The sequence below is a fragment of the Pyxicephalus adspersus genome, chromosome 1 (genome assembly GCF_032062135.1).
Source record: "Pyxicephalus adspersus chromosome 1, UCB_Pads_2.0, whole genome shotgun sequence".
Classification (NCBI taxonomy): domain Eukaryota; kingdom Metazoa; phylum Chordata; class Amphibia; order Anura; family Pyxicephalidae; genus Pyxicephalus; species Pyxicephalus adspersus.
Window position 1 is genome coordinate 21,799,185 of NC_092858.1, and position 24,179 is coordinate 21,823,363.

General features: G+C 35.9%; 1 protein-coding gene across 1 annotated transcript in view; it reads left to right on the forward strand.

Annotated features, from left to right (window-relative positions):
* SETDB2 (SET domain bifurcated histone lysine methyltransferase 2) overlaps window positions 1–21,537 on the forward strand; it is a gene marked incomplete in the record, with an annotated part of 113,751 nt that extends 92,214 nt beyond the window's left edge. Inside the window, 14 exon segments of the mRNA XM_072398653.1 lie at window positions 238–286; window positions 1,341–1,390; window positions 1,478–1,523; window positions 3,867–3,919; window positions 4,022–4,067; window positions 5,456–5,502; window positions 6,906–6,945; window positions 8,197–8,310; window positions 9,779–9,835; window positions 12,192–12,241; window positions 13,817–13,883; window positions 15,517–15,636; window positions 16,357–16,425; window positions 18,657–21,537. Of these exon segments, the coding sequence (XP_072254754.1) occupies window positions 238–286; window positions 1,341–1,390; window positions 1,478–1,523; window positions 3,867–3,919; window positions 4,022–4,067; window positions 5,456–5,502; window positions 6,906–6,945; window positions 8,197–8,310; window positions 9,779–9,835; window positions 12,192–12,241; window positions 13,817–13,883; window positions 15,517–15,636; window positions 16,357–16,425; window positions 18,657–19,285 (1,437 nt within the window).
* Between the last annotated feature and the right edge of the window lie 2,642 nt (window positions 21,538–24,179).

The window sequence follows — 24,179 nt, forward strand, 5'->3', positions numbered from 1 at the left end:
CTGGATGCATACTCATCCTACTCAAACCAGAATGAATATTAGAAAACACACATTGGATGCATACTACCTGATATTATGCAAATGTAATGGCTTTCTACGTTAGAAATGCAATAAGCATCACTTCTAATAATGCAAGCAAATGCAGATGTTAAAGTGAATTGATTGATTAGCTATCATTTTGAAAATACTCTTAATTGTTGCAGTTTAGGTGTAACTATATTTCTTTATTTTATACAGATTCAAAGAAAATTTTCGACACCAGATCGCAGACCAGAAATTGGAACTAGTAAGTGAAGATAAAAGAAATAACGACTGGCTGGATGACCACTGTTTCCTCCCAATAACACAGGACATACTGGTTTGCCTCCTGTTCGCCCTTCCCTCACGTCATAGAACTGAAAAGCGCTGCATGTTCAGCATTTACTCATCCTACTGTCACTAAAAATGTTCACAGCTACTGATTTCATTGACTAAAATTTCATCATTTGCTGCACCACCAACTGAATCACGAATCATATATTATTATAAAAAAAATATTCAGTTGCAGATTTTTAAAAAATTGGGCTTTTTAACTATAATTCGTAAATGGATAGGCCTGAATCCTCCCACCTTTGCTTTGTTTCTGGATAACAAAATAATGTTTTAATAATTAATAATTGATCTTCCTGTAGTTTTAACTGAAAATGTTTAAGTTAGTAACTTTCGGGTTTATTTACTGGATTTTAGGCTGTTCATTCAGCGATATGAATTCTGTGATAGTCCACAGAGCTTAGTAAATGGGATGGTGAAATGGCTGACTTCAGCCACCCAATAATATACAAGCAAAATTCATACTTTATTTTACATTTCTTGAAACTCATTGAATAGTCTTTCAAAGTGCATTTTCGCTGCATTCACTAAGCTAAGTGAATTATCCTTTGCAGAGCCTAAAAAGACATAAATCTCCTAGAAATTTTTTAATTACTATAAATTTGTTTTCAATAATTGGTGAAACGCAATAACTTTTTTTTCTGTGCAGTTAAAAGGAATTACATAGGATCTAACGCAGAGAATATGCAAGTGAAAATGTGGTGTTTAGAAATTTATACTCTGTATATAATTTTTAATTGGTAAGACTTAAACATTTATTTTGAGCTAGTGGGGTGTATTTAGTGAAAAGTTTAATTGGGTTTTACTAAACTTCTAGAAAAAGCAAAGATGTGAGATATGAAGATTCAGGTAAATGAAAGATTAATTCTTCACTTGTTATTTGGGTTTCTGAAATACCTGAACGGCAGTGAGTTCTCTCGATCTACCCTTTGTTACCAAAATAATACAATATATTTTCTTTACACATGTAGATAATGTGGTTACTACAGCTTCTCCAGGACCCAGTAACATTTCACCGCAAGTAAGATGATTTTCCTTTAGCACTGCCTGCTGTCATACTGTGTATCTCGAGTGATTGACTGTACAAATCTTTCTTTCCTTTTAACAGACACAGAAACATGGGAGTAATGCAAATGAAAGTATAAGAAACTCAGGTATTGTTTATTTTACTTTACAACATCTACTTGCTGAGTTTCATTTACTAGTTTAATTTGACTAGTTTAGGTGAAAATTTTAAGCTTTAAAGTGGAACTAAGGTTTTCCCTTCTGCAATAAAGTAATAACTTACCTGCCTGCCGCCATTTTTAAGTAAACGCACCTGTCCTCGCTCCATCATGAATGCTGCCATGTTCACTTGGTCCTTTCTCGGAGTTTGGGATCTTTGTCGTCTTTGATTGATCAGGCTGGAATGATGTACCTTCCACAGACCACAGAGATAATTCAATTTCCCTCCTTGCTGCCAGGATTCCTGGCATCATACATAGAGCTGTGCATGCTCAGTGTACATTATAAAAAAAATTGCAAACAGGCAGGTAAGTATGTTTTATTGCAGAAGAGACATTGCCTGTCTGACATTGTCACTTTTCACCCTTCAAACCCAAAAATCATTGTATATTCACCAAAATCCGAGAAATATACATTCATTGGAAGTAATATTGGTTTATTAGCTTCTATTAGTTTCCAGTTGGTTGTTGTGTTCAAATGCCATCAATGTATCTGGAGGAATCAATGGCTTGCCATATCCCTCGCAAATACAGTAGACTTCGGACTATCCGGCCTAATGTGGCGGCATGGTAGGCCGGATAGCAAAAAAGCCAGATAGTCCGAAGTTCCATTAATAAAGCACTATACTTACCTCCACGAGCGGTCCAGCGCTACACACGCCGCACCCGCGAACATCCGACACAGTTCCGGAGAGCACTGCTTCGGCTTTTTATAATAGAGTATATTTTTTTTCGGCCTCTGTACTAGGCTTGGTCGTTGCGATCTGGATAGGCGAGATCCTACTGTATTACAAAAGAACACAGCAACATATATAGGGAATTCCTTGCAATAAAAAAAATCTATGGAAAAATTTATTCCAAACAATAATTTCATGCAAATGTATAAACAATGTACAAAGCACACAAATAAAATCATCTTAAACAGATCTTCAATTAACAAAGACCAGCTATTCAAACAATGTCAAATAAACGCATTTCGCGTAATATATTATATTTATTTCAGACCCCTGTTGGCTGACAAGGGTTCAGGGCCTTCCTGTAGTAGCACACTATGCTCATTCCTGTGTCCACCCTTTATATATTTTTATATGTATACCATGAGGGGTTAGCATCAAATGGTATGCTGACAGTAAAGAAACTCCAGCCAGTTTGCTTTAGGGCTCCTAGTCTTAAGGAGATGTGAGGCCTGGAATTAGGAAACTGCCCCAGGCTACTCTTCCCTGTAATAACAGCCCCAGAACAGAAATGCTGAATAACAAGCAGAGGAGCCTACAGGTTTCCTGCAGACACATCATTGCTAGTTTCACCTCAGAGGCAGGATCTGAGATAACGCAGCCCCACGCACTTTACCTAATAACATAGGTGACCTATATATATACTTTGTCTGCACAGTCCTTGGCTTTTTTCAAATCTGCTGCTTTGTTTATTTATTTACATTTCAAACATATGAGTTATATCCAAACATGGATGTTCCCCATATAATGATGGTCAGACTAGTTTCTTATCAGAGGGTTTAAGAAAAGGGTTTTGTGTTGTTGTTTTTTTGTTAAAAAGTGAAGGTTTTTATTCAAAAATATGAATACTATAAAAGGGTCATATTATTACAGAAACAACACTATGTGTGGATGTGTTTTTTCATCTGGAGCAGGAATTTCAGATTCTGACGCGATTCACACTTTTTGGCTTCTTCAGAGGATAATTAGATGTGCAAATGACAATATTCCAGTGATTTCCACAAATCTTTTATAGGAACATGTAGAGGTGGCAAGGAGTTTGCAGTGGACCTTTTAAGCTGTGGCATCCTTCCAAACAGGAGGGGAAGAAAATCTCCTTAATTTGCTTGTAGGTGTAAAGGATGCAGAAAAAAATTAATTAATTCCACTGGCCAGGTTACAGTGTTAGGAAAGCTCTTTTACTCTTTGGCCAAGTTTGGGAATCTTTTTGTAGAGGAATTCTGAATCCTTCCAGCAGTGCTTTGCATATTCACCAGCAGCATTCTCCCGCAAGAGAATTTTTTATTGTATATTTTATTATATTATATTTCATATAGTAGTCATATTTTTGAATAAAAATCTTAGCTTCACAAAACAAAACAAAAAAACCTTTCTTGAACCCTCTGCTCAAAACACTTGTTTATTTGTATTTTTTATATTACAGATATTTTTTATTTTTAACCACCTATTACTGTCCTCACATCATTTTGCTCTGGGATTTGGACATCAGCATGTTCTATCATTGCCACCAGAGTAATATATATAATTATTTTTTCACAAGCAGGTGATGTGACCACTGAAAAATCTTCAGGACACGGTATTTTTTCCCAACAAGTAAGAAAATGTTTCTTTCGAGCTGTTTGAATTCATACAGCTCAAGACTGATCTATACCATTTCATCATCATGGACTTATAATCTTTCTCTCTTTGTAACAGACTCAGAAATTTTGTAATAATGTGGACAGTAACCAAACAAAATCAGGTATGGTTTCTTTTTATTTTTTTATATATATATACATTTTTATTGAGAAACAAGCAGCTTCATACAATTACAACTTTTGCAAAATATTAAAACTTTTAAACTGTGTACATCTAACATGAGAAATGCGAGGTTTTATATAAATCGAACTTCACGTAACAAACGCCTGTATCTCTTTTTTTATTTTGCAACGATAAACAGGGAAACCAAAAATAAAAGATGAAAGAAGAAAATGGGGGGGGTATCGGCAATCCATCATCAAGAAAAAGATCCCATTTACTTTCCACACTAATTAAAAACTCCAAGCTGTCCTGGATCAACCAGTTCACATGGTTGTGGTTGGAGGTAGCAACCTACCAAATTCTGGAGTTGTACAATACTGAATCCACTAAAACCAAGTTCGAGAGAACTTCTCAGCCTCTTCATGACCTAGTGTCAATAATTTTACCATACTGTAGATGTCTTGCACTCTTCTTAGCCATTGACCAACAGTTGGGGGGGTTCTCCTGTTTCCAACAAGCAGGTATACACACCTTAGCAGCATTAAGCAAATGGGGCAAGAGTGAGTGTTTAGGTATGGTTTATTTTTATGTACTTAAAAAATCTATATTGTCCTCTGCTTTTGTTTGCTAGACTTTAAGCGCAGTTTAGTTTAAATGGCACTGATAAAAAGGTAAAAGGAAATCAGGATCCAGTAAGCTATTTGTTATTTTCCAGTCCCCAATAAAATAAAAATATGTCCTGATATAATGCCTGGTCAAAGGCAGGTCCCAGTTGGATTTACTGAACCTTCAATCAAACTTGAACAGGTTGGTAAACTAGGCCTAGAAAATTACATTTAATTTCAGCTCTTGGCAATCTATTGCTATAAAGCAGTCGACCATATTTACTGAAATCTAATTTGTAAGAACAGTAAACGATTGCAATATTGCAATACAAACCATACCTGTCACATGTTAGAAGAATCTAGAAAGAACAAAGTACAAGTGATTTAAAAAAAAAAATGTGGCTAGGATCTGGCAGATAAAAAAAACTTGGTGGTAAGCATTTGGCTGGAAAGAAACTGGCAAATACTACTGAAAATAAAAATGGTTGAGTACATCCTGCACCTCACTGTCATGAAAGTATGGTTTCTGACCTGGTTCTTCCTTAATGGCCTGCTTTGCCTCTTCAAAAATGGATAATTGTAATAGTAATAAAGCTCACCCCCCTATAAAGTTGTTTTTTTCAGTATAATTGACATGTACATTTCTATCTCTTTATGAGTGATGAAGCAGATTTTAGGTCTGCGAAACGCGTCAAGCGAATGCCAGTAAGAAAGTCAGAAATAAACATTACAGGGATATTTTGAAGCCCCTACTGTGACTGTCTTTATTCTATTACATTTGCAGATGATGTCACCTCTGAACAATCTCCAGAACCTGCTATTGTTTCTGAAGTAAGTCAATGTTCCTCCAGTATTGTGTGCTGACTTACAACTTCTATCATGAATTCTGTAGCCAGACTCATCCATGCTTCCCAATGCTCCTTTTCTGCTGCCTCTCTTTCTAGTTCTCTTCATTGGCTTCCATTTCACCTTAGAATTAAATTCAAGCTCCTGTGCTTTGCCTTCAAATTCCTCCACAGCTCTTGTCCCACCTACCTTTCTGACCTGGTAAAAAAAAAAAATACTCCCCCAGCCCTCTCCGCTCCTCCAATGACCTACTAATGACTTCCTCACGCATAACCGCGTCATATTCATGGCTCCAAGACTTTTCTAGAGCTGCCCTTGTCACTCTCCTGTGCATGCTTGCAGTTCTGAAGCTTGGTGTACCTCTGTTTCCATGCTTTATCAATTCCACCCAATCTGCTGGCCAATCAAAAGATAGCCTCTTGATCAGTCCTGGCTATTTAGCTGGCTCACATACTGCACTTTGTGTTCGTGCAACTTGTCTTGAGCCCCCGGTTCTGTGAGCTAGGTTCTGTGAGCTAGGTTCTGTTCACCTGTTGCCTAATTCAGTGTTTCCTGTGTCCAGCTCCTACGTTAACCCCTTGTTGTCCAGTCTGTTGGTTCCCTGTGCTGTTCCAGTGTTCCTGTCTGTCTGTGGATATCCCTGCATCATCTGTACCTCCTGTTGCTTCCAGTGTCTTCTGTGTTCCCTGTGCCCGCAGTGGCAGTCTGTCTCCTGGATTCCTGGCTCTTGATCACTGGGATGTGACCTTACCTCTCTTGCTTGCTGCCTGACTCGACCCAGGCTTTTCATTGACTATTCTTCTGCATTGTGATTTGGTACCGTGCTTTGCCTACCTTGGTGTGCCCAAGGACTGCAACCTAGCAGTAACCAGCGGCGCAACATCCTCACCATCAGAGGCTCTGGAGAAAACCTAGTTACTGCTTAGACTCTGCGCCTTGGCCTTTCTCAGGGCTCACATGACCTCCGTGCAAGCTATAGCACCCCCTAGTGGTCCTGTCTCTCCCTGCATGACAGCCCTAACTCTACAATCATCTACCTAGTCCTATTCGGCTTCCTCCTACTTTCTGCTCATTTAAAATAGCATTCAAAATCTTTTCATACTTGCCTACCTATCTTCTTATGTCTTCTAAAATTCTCACTACTTCCCCCCATTCCATATCCCCCCTCTTTTTGTGTTTCTTTCCCCACCTCCTAGACTGTAAGCTCTTCAGGGCAGGGTCCTCTCCTCCTCCTGTGTCACTATCTGTATTTGTCTGTCATTTGCAACCCCTATTTAATGTAAAGCGCTGCGTAATATGTTGGCGCTGTATAAATGCTGTTTATTATTATTAATAAATAAAAATAATAATAATAATAAGTGTAATTTTTTTTCCTTCTTTTCTACCAGAAATGTGCCAGTAATTTGGATGAAAATCCAAGAAATTCAGGTATGATATAATTTTTAGTACAAAAGACATAAAGTCTTAAGTCCTTTTTCAGGGCCTTCATTTTTTGAGTCACTAAAGTCTTGTAGCTTAGTCTTGTTGCTTATTATATAAAACTTGAGAGTGGTCTGTCTGCTACAAAGGGAGGAAGACATGTTCTGTCCCTTTGAGGTAACAAGCTTTGAGGCCACACCAGGGTCCTCTATCTATTGATGGGGATAACCTTCCCAAAGAATCTTCAGCAAGGCACTAATAGAGGACCTTTGCAGGCAATGAGGGTGCTGAAGGTGGTGATATTTCTCCAGCTGTTTCTGGTCTTGCTGTGTCTCCTGAAACAGCAATCAGTAGAGAACATGGGGCAGAAGAACTACTCTCATTGCAGCCCAACTTTTCTTGGGATTAAAACATAGTGCTCATGGAGGGTATTGTGCCAGACTTTGGTTTGTGGGTTCCAAAGTCTTGAAAAAAAAATTGCAGAAATAGTGAATGTGGTAGGTTATTGTTTAGTTGTCCAGGTAGCATGATTTAGGTTCATCTGGAGATTGCTAGGAGTTTCCTGAACTGTGGATGATTGAACTCCCATTTGTAGATGTCTGCATAGTTCTTGATACAACACCAATTTTCGGAGCCAGTAGCATAACTCCAGAGATCATTTTATCTGACCTTAGGGTGGGATTTAGACCACCACTGTATGGGAACATTCTGCCAGCTCACCAATAATGTCATAGAAATTTATTCTACTGATACACAAAGCATTAGTTTTAGCAGGGGGTTCTTAAAGACTTGCAAAAAAAATGGGCTTCAATTGGAGTAAAAAGAACCTTTTTAAGATTCTATGCAGCTGACTTACCTTTATATGAATAGAGAATGGTACCTTTATTTTGTGACTGCTGAAATATCGCTAAAAACATAAGACTATCCAAACTCTTTTATTCCTTATTGTACAGAGCTGTTTTCTTCAAAATACCAAACATTAATCATTGCATAATAACCTAAACACCCTAGCAAAATAATGAATAATAAAATGAAAAGTGAAAATGCCCAATAAAACCCGGGTTTATATGGTAAAGCGTGAACCCCTACAATTGAAAGGAGTTTTGCTATACCTGGTCAGTTCCACAAGCAAATCAGCTTTTCTGTTGATCTGTGATAGAAAAGCCATTATAAGAGAAATGTGTTAAACATTTTATTATTCTGCTCCATTTGATATATAATTTGGCATCTGTATTCATATTATTTTTAAATAATTACCAGGCACGGGGCAGCCAGAAGATGAACCATCTCTTTCCGCTGACTTTTTTGAAAATGAACCAATGCATGTGGGAGACGAGATAACACCTGGAAATGAAGACACTGCACCCATATTGGGTAATTTTATGTTTTTCCGCTGCATCGCAAAAAACAAAAAAAAAAATGTTGCTTTACATATACTATATACACATCATCTTTTAAATTTGAAAAAAAATGTAGCAATCAAGAGTGCAAAAGAATGGGCTAATGATTACTCATTACATGAGTAAACAGGTGTAAGTGCAGCAAGGCAAGGGAAAATAATATTATAATTGCAAGCTGGTGGCCCAAACAAGACCCTACAACAAGTTAATGGCCTCAGATAACAAAGTTAAAGAAACTTGGTTTATACACAGACATTAAAAAGTCATGCTGCAGTTGAAGTCATACAAAGTCATACCCGGTGAGCAGACAGGCAGCTTCATTCTTTACATTATGGTGTAACACATACTTCTTGGGCTAAAGTTAAGTTATATGCTTTTTATGTATGGCAGCATATTATGAAATTATAATCTCTTCTAAAAGTTATATACTTACAAATAACTTTTCCTCAATAAACAGTATATTTAACGGTAGTCCGTATAAACATTGACAAATCTGTGACATAATTCTTGAGAATTTCAGTATAGTATAATACAAAGTTGACTGTTTAGATCAGTTTCAACCTTTTAAATATGGGAAACCCTTAAATTTAACTTTCAAGTCTTCAGGAAAACTCTTCTATAATTACAATATCCACTGATCAAAGTACATTAGTGTCGTGGTGCATGGGAAGAATGATTCTTACATTGTTGGCCATTAGGAAGAATGCCACCCTTAGATATAGCCAAAACGATCATTGGTGTCAGTGGTAATTGACCTGAGAGGCACTAATTGCTCATTGGTAAAGGAACCCTTAGCAATTTCGGAAAGAATACTTGGGTTCCACAAAACCCTGGTTGGGAAACACTGGTTTGGACACTGAATAAAAATTCTGTGACGTACACAGAAGTTTAAGAATGGAAAAGTAAAGCTGTTGAATTTTTGATCATGAAAGTACACATTCACCTGCACATATGCTATATTACAGCAAGCTGGTGCTCGGGAGCTAATGTGAATGTAGTGTATGCATATGGTTCTTTTGTAAACATCCATAACAACTGTACACATTTATGTTTTTAAATGCGCCCTAAAAATGTATGTTTTTTTCATTTTGTGTATATTTGCATTTTCTGATTTGTACGGTTCTGCGTTGTATTTTTGCATATATAACTCTTTCAGTAAAAACCAAACTCAATGAGTATTGGACTAAGTAGAGATGACATAATGCTTAAAATAGCAAACAACAACCTGGCAAATAGAATGCATGGTAAATAATTATTAATATAAAAGAATTAAAGGTAGAGATTTGAAGGAGGCCCAAACTATTAATACCTAGGGTTGTAGATTCTTTGCACGTAATGTTGGCACAGCATAAATCCTGTTTAATAATAATAAATAAAAATAATAGTTAAATATTATAGAATTAGTGTAATCTTGCAATTAAGATTTTTTTTTTTGCCTCCAGATGCAACAAATGCTGCTGTAATGTCTGTAAAGTCTTCACAAACAGAAACCAGCTCAGGTACACATTTAAAAAAAATTCATTCAAGGTAAACTATATACGCTACAAAATAATGTCTGTTTGAGCACAGGAAAGGGCATATGTAAGGGAACAACAGTGTACCAGGTAAAGTACTGTGGATTACAGAATTGATAGTCTATTGTATTGTTAGGTGGTTTCATGTGTATAACTTACATATCAGTGCCCAAAGAGAAGCAGTGGGTTGTTTAGAAAGGAAAACAAAGTGTTGTGCTGGTGGAGCATCAATGTGGTCTCCTAGAAGATTGAACACGGCAACAATGTTGATGTATAAAAGAAAAATACAGCAGGGTTATGTATGGAAGCCAAATAGGGGGTAAGGCAGGAGATCTGAAGGTCACACAAAGCACCACAGAGATAAATGATGAGGACATACAATAGTAGAGAAGAGCAGAACTTTGGAGAATACATTGGCCTTTTCACAATTGTTACTTGAATCTCCCATGTATTTACTTTAAATGAAATTATTTATTTTATTCAAGTCACTAGCAAATAAACTCATGTCAAACCTAATACCAGGTAGCAGCTTTGATGATATGTTGATATGCAGATAAGTAGATAAAGAACCACATGCTAAGAGTGAGTCTTGTCTGTCTACACATGGTTTAGAATAGCTGTAATCTGAAGAGTCCTAAAATATTTGGATTATGTGAACATGTTTTAAAAATCCTCCAGAAACAAGCCATCATTCATCTCTCTATCTATAGACAGTGGAGAAATTAGTTTTCATGGTTAATAAACCAGGCATTGAAATAACAGCACTATTGTGTAAGGGTAGATTTCAGTAGAATAGTAGTTCTCCTATATCAGGTGTTTTTAAGCTGTATGAAACCCTGAATTTAGAGACCTTGCTGTGCTCTTTGAGAATGAATACATTTACATAAATACATGAATGGCATTTTGTAAATGTATCTTACTTCTTGCTAGTGTATTGTTCTTCCTGCTTTGGGTGTCACATGGTCAAGCACGATTGACCTGACCCTCCACTGTCTGAATTCATAGATGAGAGAAAATGAGCTTTAATGCACTGTGCAAGCACATTGGGATCGTTAAACAAGTATTCTGTCACCTACGTTGTATGTATATGTGTTTGTATTGTTTTGTCAACATTCATTATATATATATATAAATATAAATATAATATTTGGGTTTAGTTGGGCTTAAAACCTTGACTCAAGACAAAAAAAAATACCAACAAATGCAAGCTGAGAATTGGAAGGTGAATTAGCAGTGTTGCTTCAAGGATATGTGTACCTCCCTACCCAGACCCACCCAAATTCTCCCATTCATTTAACACACTTCTCTTAGTCTGGATACAAAGGTAGATGGGCCCGAAGTGTATAGGACCCAAATATGCTGGTCTGTCAGAAGAAGAAGACTAGTGGCCATCAGATGTAAGCAAGTAGAGGGGATACTTCCCTGTGGTTCTTGGGAGTTGTGAATTTCCTGAAGGGAAGGGTGGGTATGGGTTGGGCAATTCAGGAAAACTGAGAATAGGTATAGCAAGTGAAGCCAACTTAAGCACCTCCCTTAAAGGACTAAGGGGTTACGTCTATGGCATCAGGCCAACATCAGTTTGAGATACTTCTAAGATCATTTAGAATTCATTAACAGCAACAGTTGATCTTCTGAACAGAATCTTACCTGCTTTAGGAGGGTTCTTATTCCAGCAAACTTGTGTGGGAATTTAGAACTATATGATATGAACAAAATCTTATTGACACAGGCAAAATTTCCCTGTGCAATGTAAAACTCCCCCACTTTCACTGTAAGAAAATTCCCCCATGCGCCTTTACACATCCTTCATGTGTTCTCCACCATTACTACTCAACCTTTACTTCTTTAGAGCCATTGATAAATACCCAGTGCCATTACATATGAAAAAGTATATAACCTCCACCCCTGGTGAACGCAGGGGTGGAGGTTATATACTTTATTTGTTCCACAATAATCATATTTTTCACTATGCAATCTGCCTGTTTTTTAATTGTCACGTCCAATACCCTAAAGCAGTCATTCTCAATCAGGGTTCCATGGTGGTTGCTTGGGGATTTCTCAAGGAAGGGGACATTCTTTTCATTGGCCACCAACAAAAAGACTTTTATCCCCTCTCATGCCAAATAAGTTGGTTTAGCAGTGGTTCCCCATGGGACTTAAACATTTTTCAAGGGTTCCACAAGAGTAAAAATGAAATGCTGCACTGATGATTATGTATCCAGTTACATTTGCTAATGGCATGACATAAAGTGAATGTAAGAAGCTCCTTTGCTGTCTAAACCTGATAATGTGCTTATAAAAAGTGCAATTTTTTAATTTGGTTTCTTAACATGTTTTTCAGGATTTCCAGTAACTGTTGACAATCGGATGAATTTAAATGTTGACCAAAAAGTAAGAAACTGATAACCTTTACTTGTTTGCCAATAATTATTTGCATATAATTAAATGAATTAATTTAACTACAGATAACTTGGCCACTATGTGCCTGTGATTTTTTTGTCTCTTGTTCTGCTATATTTTTGCAAGATTTTACCCTGTATGAGGAAAGCATGTGCATGCTTAAATCCATGTGTTTAAGTATAAACTTTGAGGGTAATTTCATGTTTTAAAAAGGAGCATGCCTTTTATTGTGGAGTGATGGAGAGAGGATCCCACCGCTGTGCTGTATCTACTTCTCTGTCCTGTAAAAAGATTAAGGGGTGAATGTAGATGACAGCCTAGGTTTAGAAAAACTGGACTGAATAACAATAGCTATCTCCAGGAAAAGAAGTTGGAAGCAAAGGAAATTCGTTGTAGGTTGTAAATCATTGCAAAAACTGTTTTTATTTTATTAGGGGAGGTTCGGACCTGATGAACATAGAACATAGAATAGTAGAGAAGAGCAGAACTTTGGAGAATACATTGGCCTTTTCACAACTGTTACTTGAATCTCCCATGTATATACTTTACTATCCCTTTTTAAAGAGAAATGAAATTATTTATTTTATTCAAGTCACTAGCAAATACACTCATGTCAAATCTAATACCAGGTAGCTGCTTTGATATGTGAGAGTGAGTCTTGTCTGCCTACACATGGTTTAGGATGGCTGTAATCTGAAGAGTCCTAAAATAGTCCTGACGAGTCCTGAGGAAATGTCATTTGCACTGCAGTACTGGTTCTTGAAAAACCAGTACCTGCAGATTGGAAAGCGGGAGACTGGTAGCACTCACTGGCACCCCAATCATTCTCTTTGGGGTTACTGTGGGTAATAACTATTTGTAGTGTCTTCCCTGAGAAAACATATCACTGATAATAAAAAGCAGTAACCACTTCCTCATTTCCAGTCTTAAAACATTATTGAGCTATTAATTTTTTAACTGAAATTCCTGAAAAGTTGTCAAATCATAACATTTTATTTTGATTTTGATAGATCCGGAAAATTTTTATAAAGCTTGTCAAGGTTATATTGACATTTTGGGTCACCATTTAGATTTGCCCTTATCAGGACAGGATGCTCTTTAGTGGTCATAGAAACACATTTTTTATAGTTATATGGGTACAAATAAGGAACGTTGCCATAGACCAAGCCACCAAGGACACAGACTTGCATTGAGCATTGTAGTAGACAATTGATATACGATAACATATATGCTGTCCATTTTCTTTCCTCCAACTTTGTGGTCATTTTACTGAGATTAACAAATGCACATAGCTGTTTGTTTGTTGGACTTTGCGGTTGGCACCCACACTGGGCAACTACTGAGATAAAATAGCTGCAGGGTATAGTATGCCTGGACTGACTGTTTTACTCTATAAGCTTACAAGAAAACAGAAAAGGGCAATCAATGTTTAGGTATACTAATTTGTGCTAACAGTATGTATTTTCTTTTCATATTTATATACATTGAATATTTAAAATACTCCAGATTCCATTTTACTGTGTAATAATATCCTGATAGTACAATATCTCTAATGTTTGCTTCTAGAAACAACTGATGGAGAGTTTTAAGGAGACTGAAAAACAGCTGTCAAGTAATGGTGATACGAAAGCAGGTGAGTTGTAAATATAACTCTACATTTACAACAGGTTATCAGAAACTTTAAAACAAAACTTCCTGAGTTAAAAACACATTAGTTTTTCCTTCTGTGTGTAAATTTTGAAATATTTAATGTGCAAGCTTTGTGAATTGGTTATCAAATCATGATGCCTTCTGGGAAGACCAATTGGGTTTGGCTCGTAGCCCATCTTTTGTGCATTAAGCCACTGAATTCTGAAAATTCTTCTGGAATAAATGTAATCTAAAATTACAGTATTTATTCATCAAATTGGCACAAACATTACTTTGTGGGAAGTTTTTTTATGTAGGGGAAAGTTTATTTTCTTTGACGAACTGCAATATTGTGTTTACTGTTACAAATTGAAATGGGTATTTTGCTTAAAAAAAAACTAAAGGGGCATTGTGGTTATTTAGGCTACTATTTTAAAAAAGGAGGAGGGTGTGTGTTTCTAAACAGCTCCAAAATTTCTAACGTAGCAAAAAGTATCATATTTATATATTCATGGTATTTATATGTGCTTAATGATATTATGCTTTTTATGGATTGAAAATAGGCATCTAAAATCATATCTCTCTTCATATGTTCATCTTTATTAGCTTATGTACCAGTTTACCCACAATCCCCTGAGAAAGCCAAAATCCGCAAAACATTTTAGGAATTGTTATCCAGTTTTACTGTAAATTGAACAATGTATCAATTATGGCAGTTGGACTCTGACTAGCAAGATTCTGGTAGCCACCGTTACTCAGTTCAAGGGTGGTCTATAGGTACAACTTACATGTATTAAGGATATTTCCTTGTATTTACCTTATCTTATTGTTTTTTGAAAATTGTCATGTTTATATATACAAATTTTTAGCCAAAAATCCCCTTGCTTTCCCCTTTTCTTTTCTCATTTTTACATGGTTATTTAGGCTTTTATAAAAGGATTTCCACTAGTCCTAGAGATTCTGAAATAAAGGATCCTTAACTGAGTACCACAGTTAGAATATACAGCACTAGTTAAAAAAGTCAAAGCATTGATACAATGCCAAATTAAAGTTATTGAAATTAACATTATAAACTAATAGATTTAATTGCAAATAACAAATGCAATTTAATCCAGAGATATTTATTCAGATCCTTGGTTCTCTCCTGGGTTTAAACGCCTATATTTGAAATTCCCATTCATTAAAATGCCTAAAAATGCTTCCATTGAAATCAGTAGGGACATTTACAAACATTTTTAAACACTGCTTTCACTGAAAACTATGGAAGTGTTTATAAACATTTATAGGCATTTATAAACGCTTCCATTGGAACCATTCGGCGTAATTATAGGCATTTATATACGCCTATAAAAGCTCTCATTTACCCAAAAGTCGCTTCTAAACATCGGATTTAAAATGCCTTTAAACACTTAAATAAATTCCACTAAATGGTTTTAGAGGGGGTATGGACATTTTATAAGCATTTAAAAATATCAAAATAGACTTGACCTTAGATATATATAGATTGAATAATGAGAAAAAGATTTCTGATTGGTGGATTTGGCTTCCTAAACTTTGCATAATTCTTGTGTTATTATTCATTGTTTTCCTTATTACAAGAGTCTAACGGTCCTGTACATTGTTTTGCACATGTGCAGCTCAAGCTTTCTGGAATTTGTGCAGAGAGAACAAATGCCAAGAATTTTTGCTTTCCTGGATTAATTGTTGCATAAAATCAGTCTTACAAAAGATTGTTTATGAAGAACCCGAGGAAAGAGGTATAATTTATTTAGATAAAGATAAAGATTTAACAGATCCATTATTTCATAAATTTAAACATTGCTTTCTAAAGTGACCCAAAGGATGCCTAAGTATAATGTCTTTGAAGCACATAAGGCAAACATATATCAGTCTTTTAGACACCGTCCTCCTAGTAGAGGGGCAGGAATAACTGCAAGTGATAATTTTCTTTATGCAATCAATACTGCAAGAAAAGAGATAAGTATAAAAGATAAATCTCCTCCAAGTGATGAAAATCGGTTGCTTGGTTCCATTCACACCAATGAAATCCAATGCAAATCTGCAAATATAAAGGGTAGTTTACTAAGTGAATAAAGTGTTGAAGGTACCTGGCAAACAACAAACCATATATTCATTTTTAAATCATATATGGATTATAAATTATTCCCCTGTCAATTCATTCTAGCGTTGTCCACTTATTTGAAAATATGGCAAGACATTGCTGTGCTTTTTTGAAAATTGTCCATTAGCTAGGAGAATGATTCTTAATTCTAATATGCATCAAAAAAAGCAACGCATAGGGGTTTGAACGGCTGTGAACAATTTAAAAGCTGAATCGATAGTTGAAACATTTATAAATACAGCCCTTTGAGTTTTTGTGTTGCCACTCACATAGGTTCCCAATTTTTAAGCACTCTCAAACCTTATCTTGTTTTGAATGTCTTCTGTTGACCACGTACATACATTTTTTTTTTCAGACTATGAGCAAGCATTTTCTTTTCTCCAAGCAACTGGATGCTTTGAAGATTTAATAAATGGAGCAGAAGGTAAAATTTTTTACAGTATATATTTATATATTTTTAGTGTTCATTAATCGTGAAAGGTGCAATTAGATTCACTCAATAGGTTCTCACTAACTCTAACATGTTTTTTTTCAGTCTAAAGTAGGGACAATGCATTATCTAGTGATCTGGACACATTGATTGCAATGGAGGCCCCTGATTTCCAAGGATTTGTAGATGTGCATGAACATTACAAGCCCAAAAAAGATTTAAAAAATAACACACTATGGATTGATTTATTTACTTTTAGTTGTACTGGCATTTGTACTGATTAGTGCTTTGAATGTTAACAGTGATGGAAGCATTTTGTACACTAGGTTTATATTCGAGGCAAAGCAGATTACTTGTATTCTCGGGTAGAATTTATTATATTAATTTACATTTGGATCAGTGTATATTTGAGTATATACAGTAACACATACCTGAAAAATAAAGTTTTCATTGCAAACTTGAGACCCCTTAGGTTCTGAAGCTGCAAAGTCTGGCCAAAAGGCAAATATGGTCCATCTCCGGAACAGAACAGGCTAATAAGTTCTGAAGTTAGTTAGATAAATAGCTCTAAAAAGAACTGCAGTGTTCATTATAGCATCCCAACAACAATGGAAATGTAATAGAAAGTTCAAAAACCAAAATCTAAAATAGTAAAAATTATTTTTATTACATTAGTCAAACTGTGTTCCACCACACAGCTTAATATCTGAAAAATCTTCACATACTGCACCACACTCCCATGTTTGTCAGTACGTACGTTTGTCAGTACATCCCTAGTTCACCCTCAGTACCTCACATCAATTGAATGAATACATAAAATGCATTTATGTTTTGGGGTCTATTTAAAAGTATTTTAACTCAAGATTCACTCAATTTATACCCAATTTACACATTTTTTTTAAATTAGGTTCAGTTAGAAAAATGTATAAATCATGGGTAAATGTTGATACACACTTTTTTTAATTTATTCAAATGTAGAGAATGTGTAAAGTTTGGGTAAATCCTAAGTCAAACATGTGTAAATAGACCCTATTGTATTCAATAGTGTTAATTCGGCTTAAAAGTACATATTTGTAGAGGATGCATAGCAGGCCGAAATCACTACACATTTCATTTATTCATATCCACTTTTTCAGGAGATTCTTGAGATATTTAAGCTCTAGAAGGTGTGAACAGATATTTTTCAAATTCATAAATATTCAGTAAATCCTAACATTGTTTTTAGTTAATGCATACTTCCTTATCTGCAATGCTAAAATAGACAGGCAGTATGTTATATGCAAAATTGTAGCTTAGTTACCCAGTTGTTTAAATACAGTTTTACTATTTGTGATTTTCAGGGTCAGTCCACCCAAAATATTTCAGTTTTGGTAGATTATTTTTCCAAGGAAACCATTGATAAGTTTTCTGCTACTTAGTTCCTTAATTAGTAAGTATTTCTGTGGCCACTATGAGGAAACTTATTCTGCATGATGAATCCTGTATTCATTATAGGGCACCCATTCCAAATGAGGGTTTCATGGAACCTCAGGGTTACTCCAGAGGTTTCTAGGGCTTTCTCAAACTGTGGCTGATTGATCTTCCTTTTGATGATGCCTGAATAGTTCTGGAGCCGATACCACTTGGTAAAGCCATCTGCATGACTCCAGTGATGTTTTAGGTGTTTGTAAAGGTGGTATTTCAGCCACCAATGTGGGGGGCATTCCTCGAGACCTTATATAATTATTTTAAGGGTTCCTCGGGGATAAAAAAGACAGCGCTGATTGGTGGCCACTGTTTTTTTGTATTTTTTTTTTTCTTAGAAATAAAGCATGTTATTAAGTGGAAGAATTGATAAAATTAAAGGAAAAAAAAATTAAGTCACACAAACTCACATACATACATAAAAAATATAACTGCAAAAAAAAGAAAAAAACAGGATTGTTCTTCTGAGATGGCACAAATTCTAGAGATGGTCCCCAGTGGACATTTTGTATAAATTTTGGGCTATTTCAAAGGGAGAAAAGACAAAGCAAAGATGGATTTCTGAACCTTGGGGGCAGAAGACTAGACTAGCAGTACAACAAGAAACATAGATCCTAATTGAATAGCAGGTAAATTAACTGTTTTAAACTGTTAAGGGCAGGATTACAGAGGGTATACGGCAAAGAGTGTGGTGGTTGTACTTTGCATCCAAAATCCAATAGAAAAATAACAGTTTACATGTTATTGCATTTATTTCACAGGCAGCCAGGAAAAGATGAATTCCAGGACTGGTGATGAGGAACCACACAATAAAATCAATCCAAATTGCAATAGGTGTTCTCCAGAAATAAAAGATCAAGAACCATTGCCCAGTGATGAAGATCGTGATATTGTGGAACCTAAATCACCTGAAACACCTGAAGAGCCTGAAACATCTGTATTATCAACCAGCAGCGAAATAAAGGAAAGGCCCAGAGACAAAAACCACAATATAATGCAAAATGAATCAACTAGCTCATCTTCAGAGAGCAGCAGGAAAGAGAAAAGCTCTCGAGATGATATTTGCAATGGAATGCAATGTCATTTGTACAAATCGGTAATAGAGAGCAAAAGGAACCAGGAAAGAACCACCAGGGAAGAGAGAATGGAATCATCTGCAGCATCTACCTCATCTTTAGCAAGCAGCAAAAGTGATCGGACTTTCCAAGAAGAGTCTATTTTGCCACAACAAACAGAAGATGAAGATGTAGCCTTTGCCAAATACCTAGTTACGGTTCTGAGGAAAGTTCCAAAAGATAAAAAGCTGATTGTTCATAATTCTATTTTAAAAAGCATAGTATCAGCCTTGGGTTCAGAGACATTGTCTGCACCTCAACACACACATAAATAGACAAGAAATAAAATATTTTTAACAGGACCAAAAACCTAATGAAAATGTTTTGGTGGAATCTTGCAATAGGACCTGTCCCTGTTTAGCATGCAGCTTTATTTTCTAGAACAAAATCCTCGGTGATAGAATATCAGGCCTACCTATTCTAAAAAAAAATGTAGACAGTATGGAATTTGAATGTCTGAATACAATGGACGTTTTGTCATGCAGCTGTGCTGTATCGAGGTGCACTCTGGTCACTGATTGCCAAGCTCAGTAGGAACTTTGGTTTATTAAAGGGATATTGTGAACCTTTTTCACTAAACAGAACAAATAAATTAGAAAAATGACAATACACATGCCTTTTTTCTACCAATTGAAAAAATTGAATGGGACAGAGGACTAAAATAATGAATTTCTTTTTTAATATAGTTGGTATCACTGTATTGTGCATATGGGTTTTGTTGTGTTTGAACTTTTAAATGGTGCTCATTGAACAATAATGTTTTGACTACTTTTAAGTTGTTAGTTATGTAAAAAATTATGAACATAGTTATATTTCTATTATAGGTGATCTTTAAGCTGGGCTTCTATTAACTGACCTTCTTCTATAAACGTATTTTCTGGTGGTTATCCTGACCCCCTCTGCCTTTATTACTTTGAGTCGCTGACTTAACATGTATGGAAATCAGTAATGTCAAAAATCCTTATGAGCATAGAAACCCAAACTGGTGTCCCTCTGAAGACCAATCCAGACTACAAACACCAGGCTCATATGCTGGACAAATTTGGGCATATTCCATCTTTCTTATATAATACATGTAAAATGTACAAAACTTACACAGCTACCCAAAATGATTCAGAAGTTTCAGACAGAGAAAAGTAAGCATTGTATACATTCTGCAGTTTATTGCTGCTACCTCATCCGGGGTATAAATTGGCACCCCCAGCCTCCTTCACTCAATCAAGCCCTCAAGTGGGGTGAAACATGCCATAGTGGAGCAGTTTGATATGGATTTTGCTTCCATCTGTATACAATTTAACACACAGATATTTATGGTTGATCCAGCCCTTGAAGGTTTTTCCCTGAAATTGTTCTGGGATAGTGAATTGAACTGTTCAACCAGAAGGATTGGAATAAGAGTCAAACAAAGCAGAATCAGAATCCTCAATGAAATCCTTTGTTGTTTCTTTTAGGAAATGTTTTCTTTAAAACAGGAATCATGTTTTATATATAATGTATTTACCTGTATACCAACCTTCAATAAATATATCTTTTTAAAATAAATCTGCATTTGTATGATAATTTTCAGCCCAGTGAACTCTTTTTAAAGCTCAAGCCTGTGTTTAAATTAACCACCCAGCACCCCAACATCAGATAAAGCAATACATTCAGCAAACATTCTTTGATTTAAAAGGTCTCGAACATGATGAGGTTCCTTTTTCATCTTTTACATTAGTGGGCTTTCCTCGGTGTTTGGGGTTCTTTACAGCATTGTATTGTGTGCCCATACTTACCTCTGTGTATCACAGTATCACAGGAAATGGGGTAAATGTTTCTAGGGGAACAACTAATAAAAGTATTTTGCTTTAACTGAGGTCAAGGTAATATTAGGGAGAGGTAGGAATTTGAGTCAAGGAAAGGTTTAGTCAAAAAGAGTTACAAGTATAATTTGACACATGTCAATCCTTGACTTTGATTACAATAACAATTTTCAAAAATATTTTTATCATTGAAGAACCTGGAGTGATGTGAGTCGAGTTTATATAGATCATAATACAATGGGATTTGAAAGAGAAGCTGATCTCAACAGTTTGAGGCAAAAGCCATTTGTTAGGCTAGTGGTGAATTTGACAAAACTTGTTTTAAATAGTACTCGGACCAGTAAGTACACAATCTATGCCGCTTGTCCTCTGGCCATGGATCCTTTTGAATATTGGAAAACATTGCCTACCAAGCCCATAGATCCCTGTCCTTTATAAAAGATTGATATACCTTGGGATAGATCAACCTGTATCTGGACACATTTATGGCTGCTTTGTTTCTCCTTTCCTGTCCACCCCTTGACGTTGGTCCCATTGCCCTGTTGTCTGAGGTGTGAGAGGTACTGGGAAAAGTTTTGTTTTACCTGTCACTAATTTATGTTTTTAACTGTCTATAAAAATCAGATAAATGTAAATATCTGATGTCTTAAAATACTCCTAAAAAAGCGAACAATTAAAGTCTACGAAATGTGTTGAGTTTGCAAATTGAAAGACCAGATTAAAAGTTTTTAATTGTGGTATCTGTTTGTATAAATTGTCATTATCAAATAAAAAGTGTTTTCATATTTTCATATTTGATGTCTAAAAAGTCCTTTTTAATTTCCTTTGTTTATATAAATACATAATCTACTCTTAAAAAAAAGTCCAATAATTACAATTTAGTACAGGTGTATACTAAACTATGCATAGGGAGACTCTAACGGCAGCTGCAAGTCTACACATATTAGTTTTCTCAAAATAACAAATGTAAGAATTTATAGGATTAAGAGTTTAATGGAAAATAACACTTTGTAATAGCTAAACAATACATCTTTCATACAGGTGTGTAGATATACCACCCAAAAAAGAGATGGGGACACCCCCTCCAAATCAGATACAAGTAAGAGATATAGTCTTATGTATTAGGAGCTGAGTATTTCACTGTTTATGTCTTGACTTGCTCATTCTTTTATGCAAGAACTTTTCCTAACGTACAGGCAGAAGGAGAAGGATACAGAAAGATCACTGTGTAGTAATGAATGCTATTATAAAGAAAGAGAAACAAAGTTTTCTTAGGGAATGGGCATTCCCTTGGTTGGAAAAAGTGGTTGTTAGTTGTCCTTTCTGTTAGATTTCCCGGGCTTATTGACACGATGGATAGAACACCACAAAAGGTCCGCGTTTTCTGTGGACAGGAGGCTGGGGAGAAACTTGGAAATCTGCAGAACTCCACTGATAGAAGTATTCTAGCTCACTACAACAGCCTGGTTAGTAAATGATTTCTATACCAAATGTTCGACATCTGCCATCTGCCATTGTTCCATATTTTATGAAGTGTTCTGGTCATAATCAATGGGGTGCAATTTTAAATTCTTCGTTGGTAGATTTTTATTTTTTTCAGTTCTTCCATTTACCCTGTTGAGATTCACTTTTCTCTATTGATCCAGTACCCTTTGCCCTTCAAATTCACCCAACCAACTTCTTAAACTATTCTTCAAAATAGCTTGAATTTGTTCTATAGGCATTTTTACTTTCAGATAACATTTTACATTGTAATCAACGTGAAAGGCAAAATGTTGTAGTTTTAGGGTTAAATTGTCACTATAATCAATAGGGATGTCTGGGGGACCCATGTGACTATGTGCCAAAAGAAAAAAATGTTCAAAAGCATGTGGATTTGTCCAAAATCTATGTTTAAATTTAGGCGGGAACAAATAATTTATAAATGTAGGATATTGCAAAGACACCAACTTTGTATGTGATTTGCAAAGCTCCTGAACATGGAAATGTCACCAACAGTGCTGGGGATCAGGGGCCTGTGGGAGCATTTCTCATGAAATTTCATTTTTAGTATAGAGGACAAAAAATACTGTTTTTATGGCAACCAAGAGGTTAATTATCTTCGGAATGTCCTCCATTATGCTTGCATATACAATAGATTTTTTTTTGTCTTTCGGAATAAATACTTTCAAACATTCATAAATACAATGGCAAAAGAACCTGATGTATTATAATAGGCTAGTTGACAGTTAGTCGTAGTATAAAATAATACAATGTTAACATTTAAACATGTATATAGGATTATGTAAATAAAAAAATTTAAAAAATCCCCTAAAAATGTGTGGGATCCCCCTATTTTTTAAAACCAGACCTTTTAATAAGTTGGGGAACTACTTGCATAGGAAATGGGATAGCAGGGGGTATGTGCCCCCTTTCCTATCCATTAACAGGACCTCTGGAATCTGGTTTTCAGGAATGGGGCAAAAAGCATGTAGCCTACTTTCCTTTTGGAAAAGCAGACCTGCCTATGCCCGAGGACCATCATTGGGGATAAGGCTTCTACACCACAATAAGGTTGTGGTCTGTGGGTGGGAAGATTATGTAGAATCTCAAAATCCCCCAAGTGTCCTCCCCTAATTGCAGGGGTTCACAGGATAGTTTTACACATCCTACAGCTATGTTATAATCTTTACCATTATTTTGCATTGCACTATCGTGTACTACAACTGTCAACCAGCCAATTATAATACAATATGTTTTCATGAAGAAGAGTTTATAAATGTGTAAAAGTGTAACATTTACAAAAATTATTCTGATAGACTTGGACAAAAAAGTTATTGTATGTCCAAGCCCTGGGATGCCAATAAAAGACAAAGCTTATTAACCCTTTGCATGCCATATTTTTGTTGTCGTTTATACCAAACAATATATGTCTCCCTAACTCCCCTATGTTGGTGACAATACTATGTTCAGAGGCTTTGCAATTAAAACAAAAAGTTAGAATATTTCAATATTCTCATAACTCTCAACCAGATAACTCATCCATCAAATGTGTCTGGAAATGTAGTCACTTATCAGTGTAGATCAGGATTTAGTGACCTAAGTACCTTCCAAAGATTGTCAAAAATGTTCCACATCCCATATTTTACACACCAGAAAAAGGGAGGAAAAGGAAGAGATCAGTGAGCTCCTAGCCAGCTCTATGGTGTTGCTTGTAGCTCAGTACCTGTGGCTTCAGTATCTGCGTAACCATAGCCTAAGGGCACAGAGACATTGCGCCTGATTTATTAAAGCTCCTGGAGAGGATACCCCTCGTTCGGTGAACCTGGAGGATACAGCAAAATTGTGGTTGTTAAAGAACCAAGGTCTGCACATGTGACAATCTGGCGGG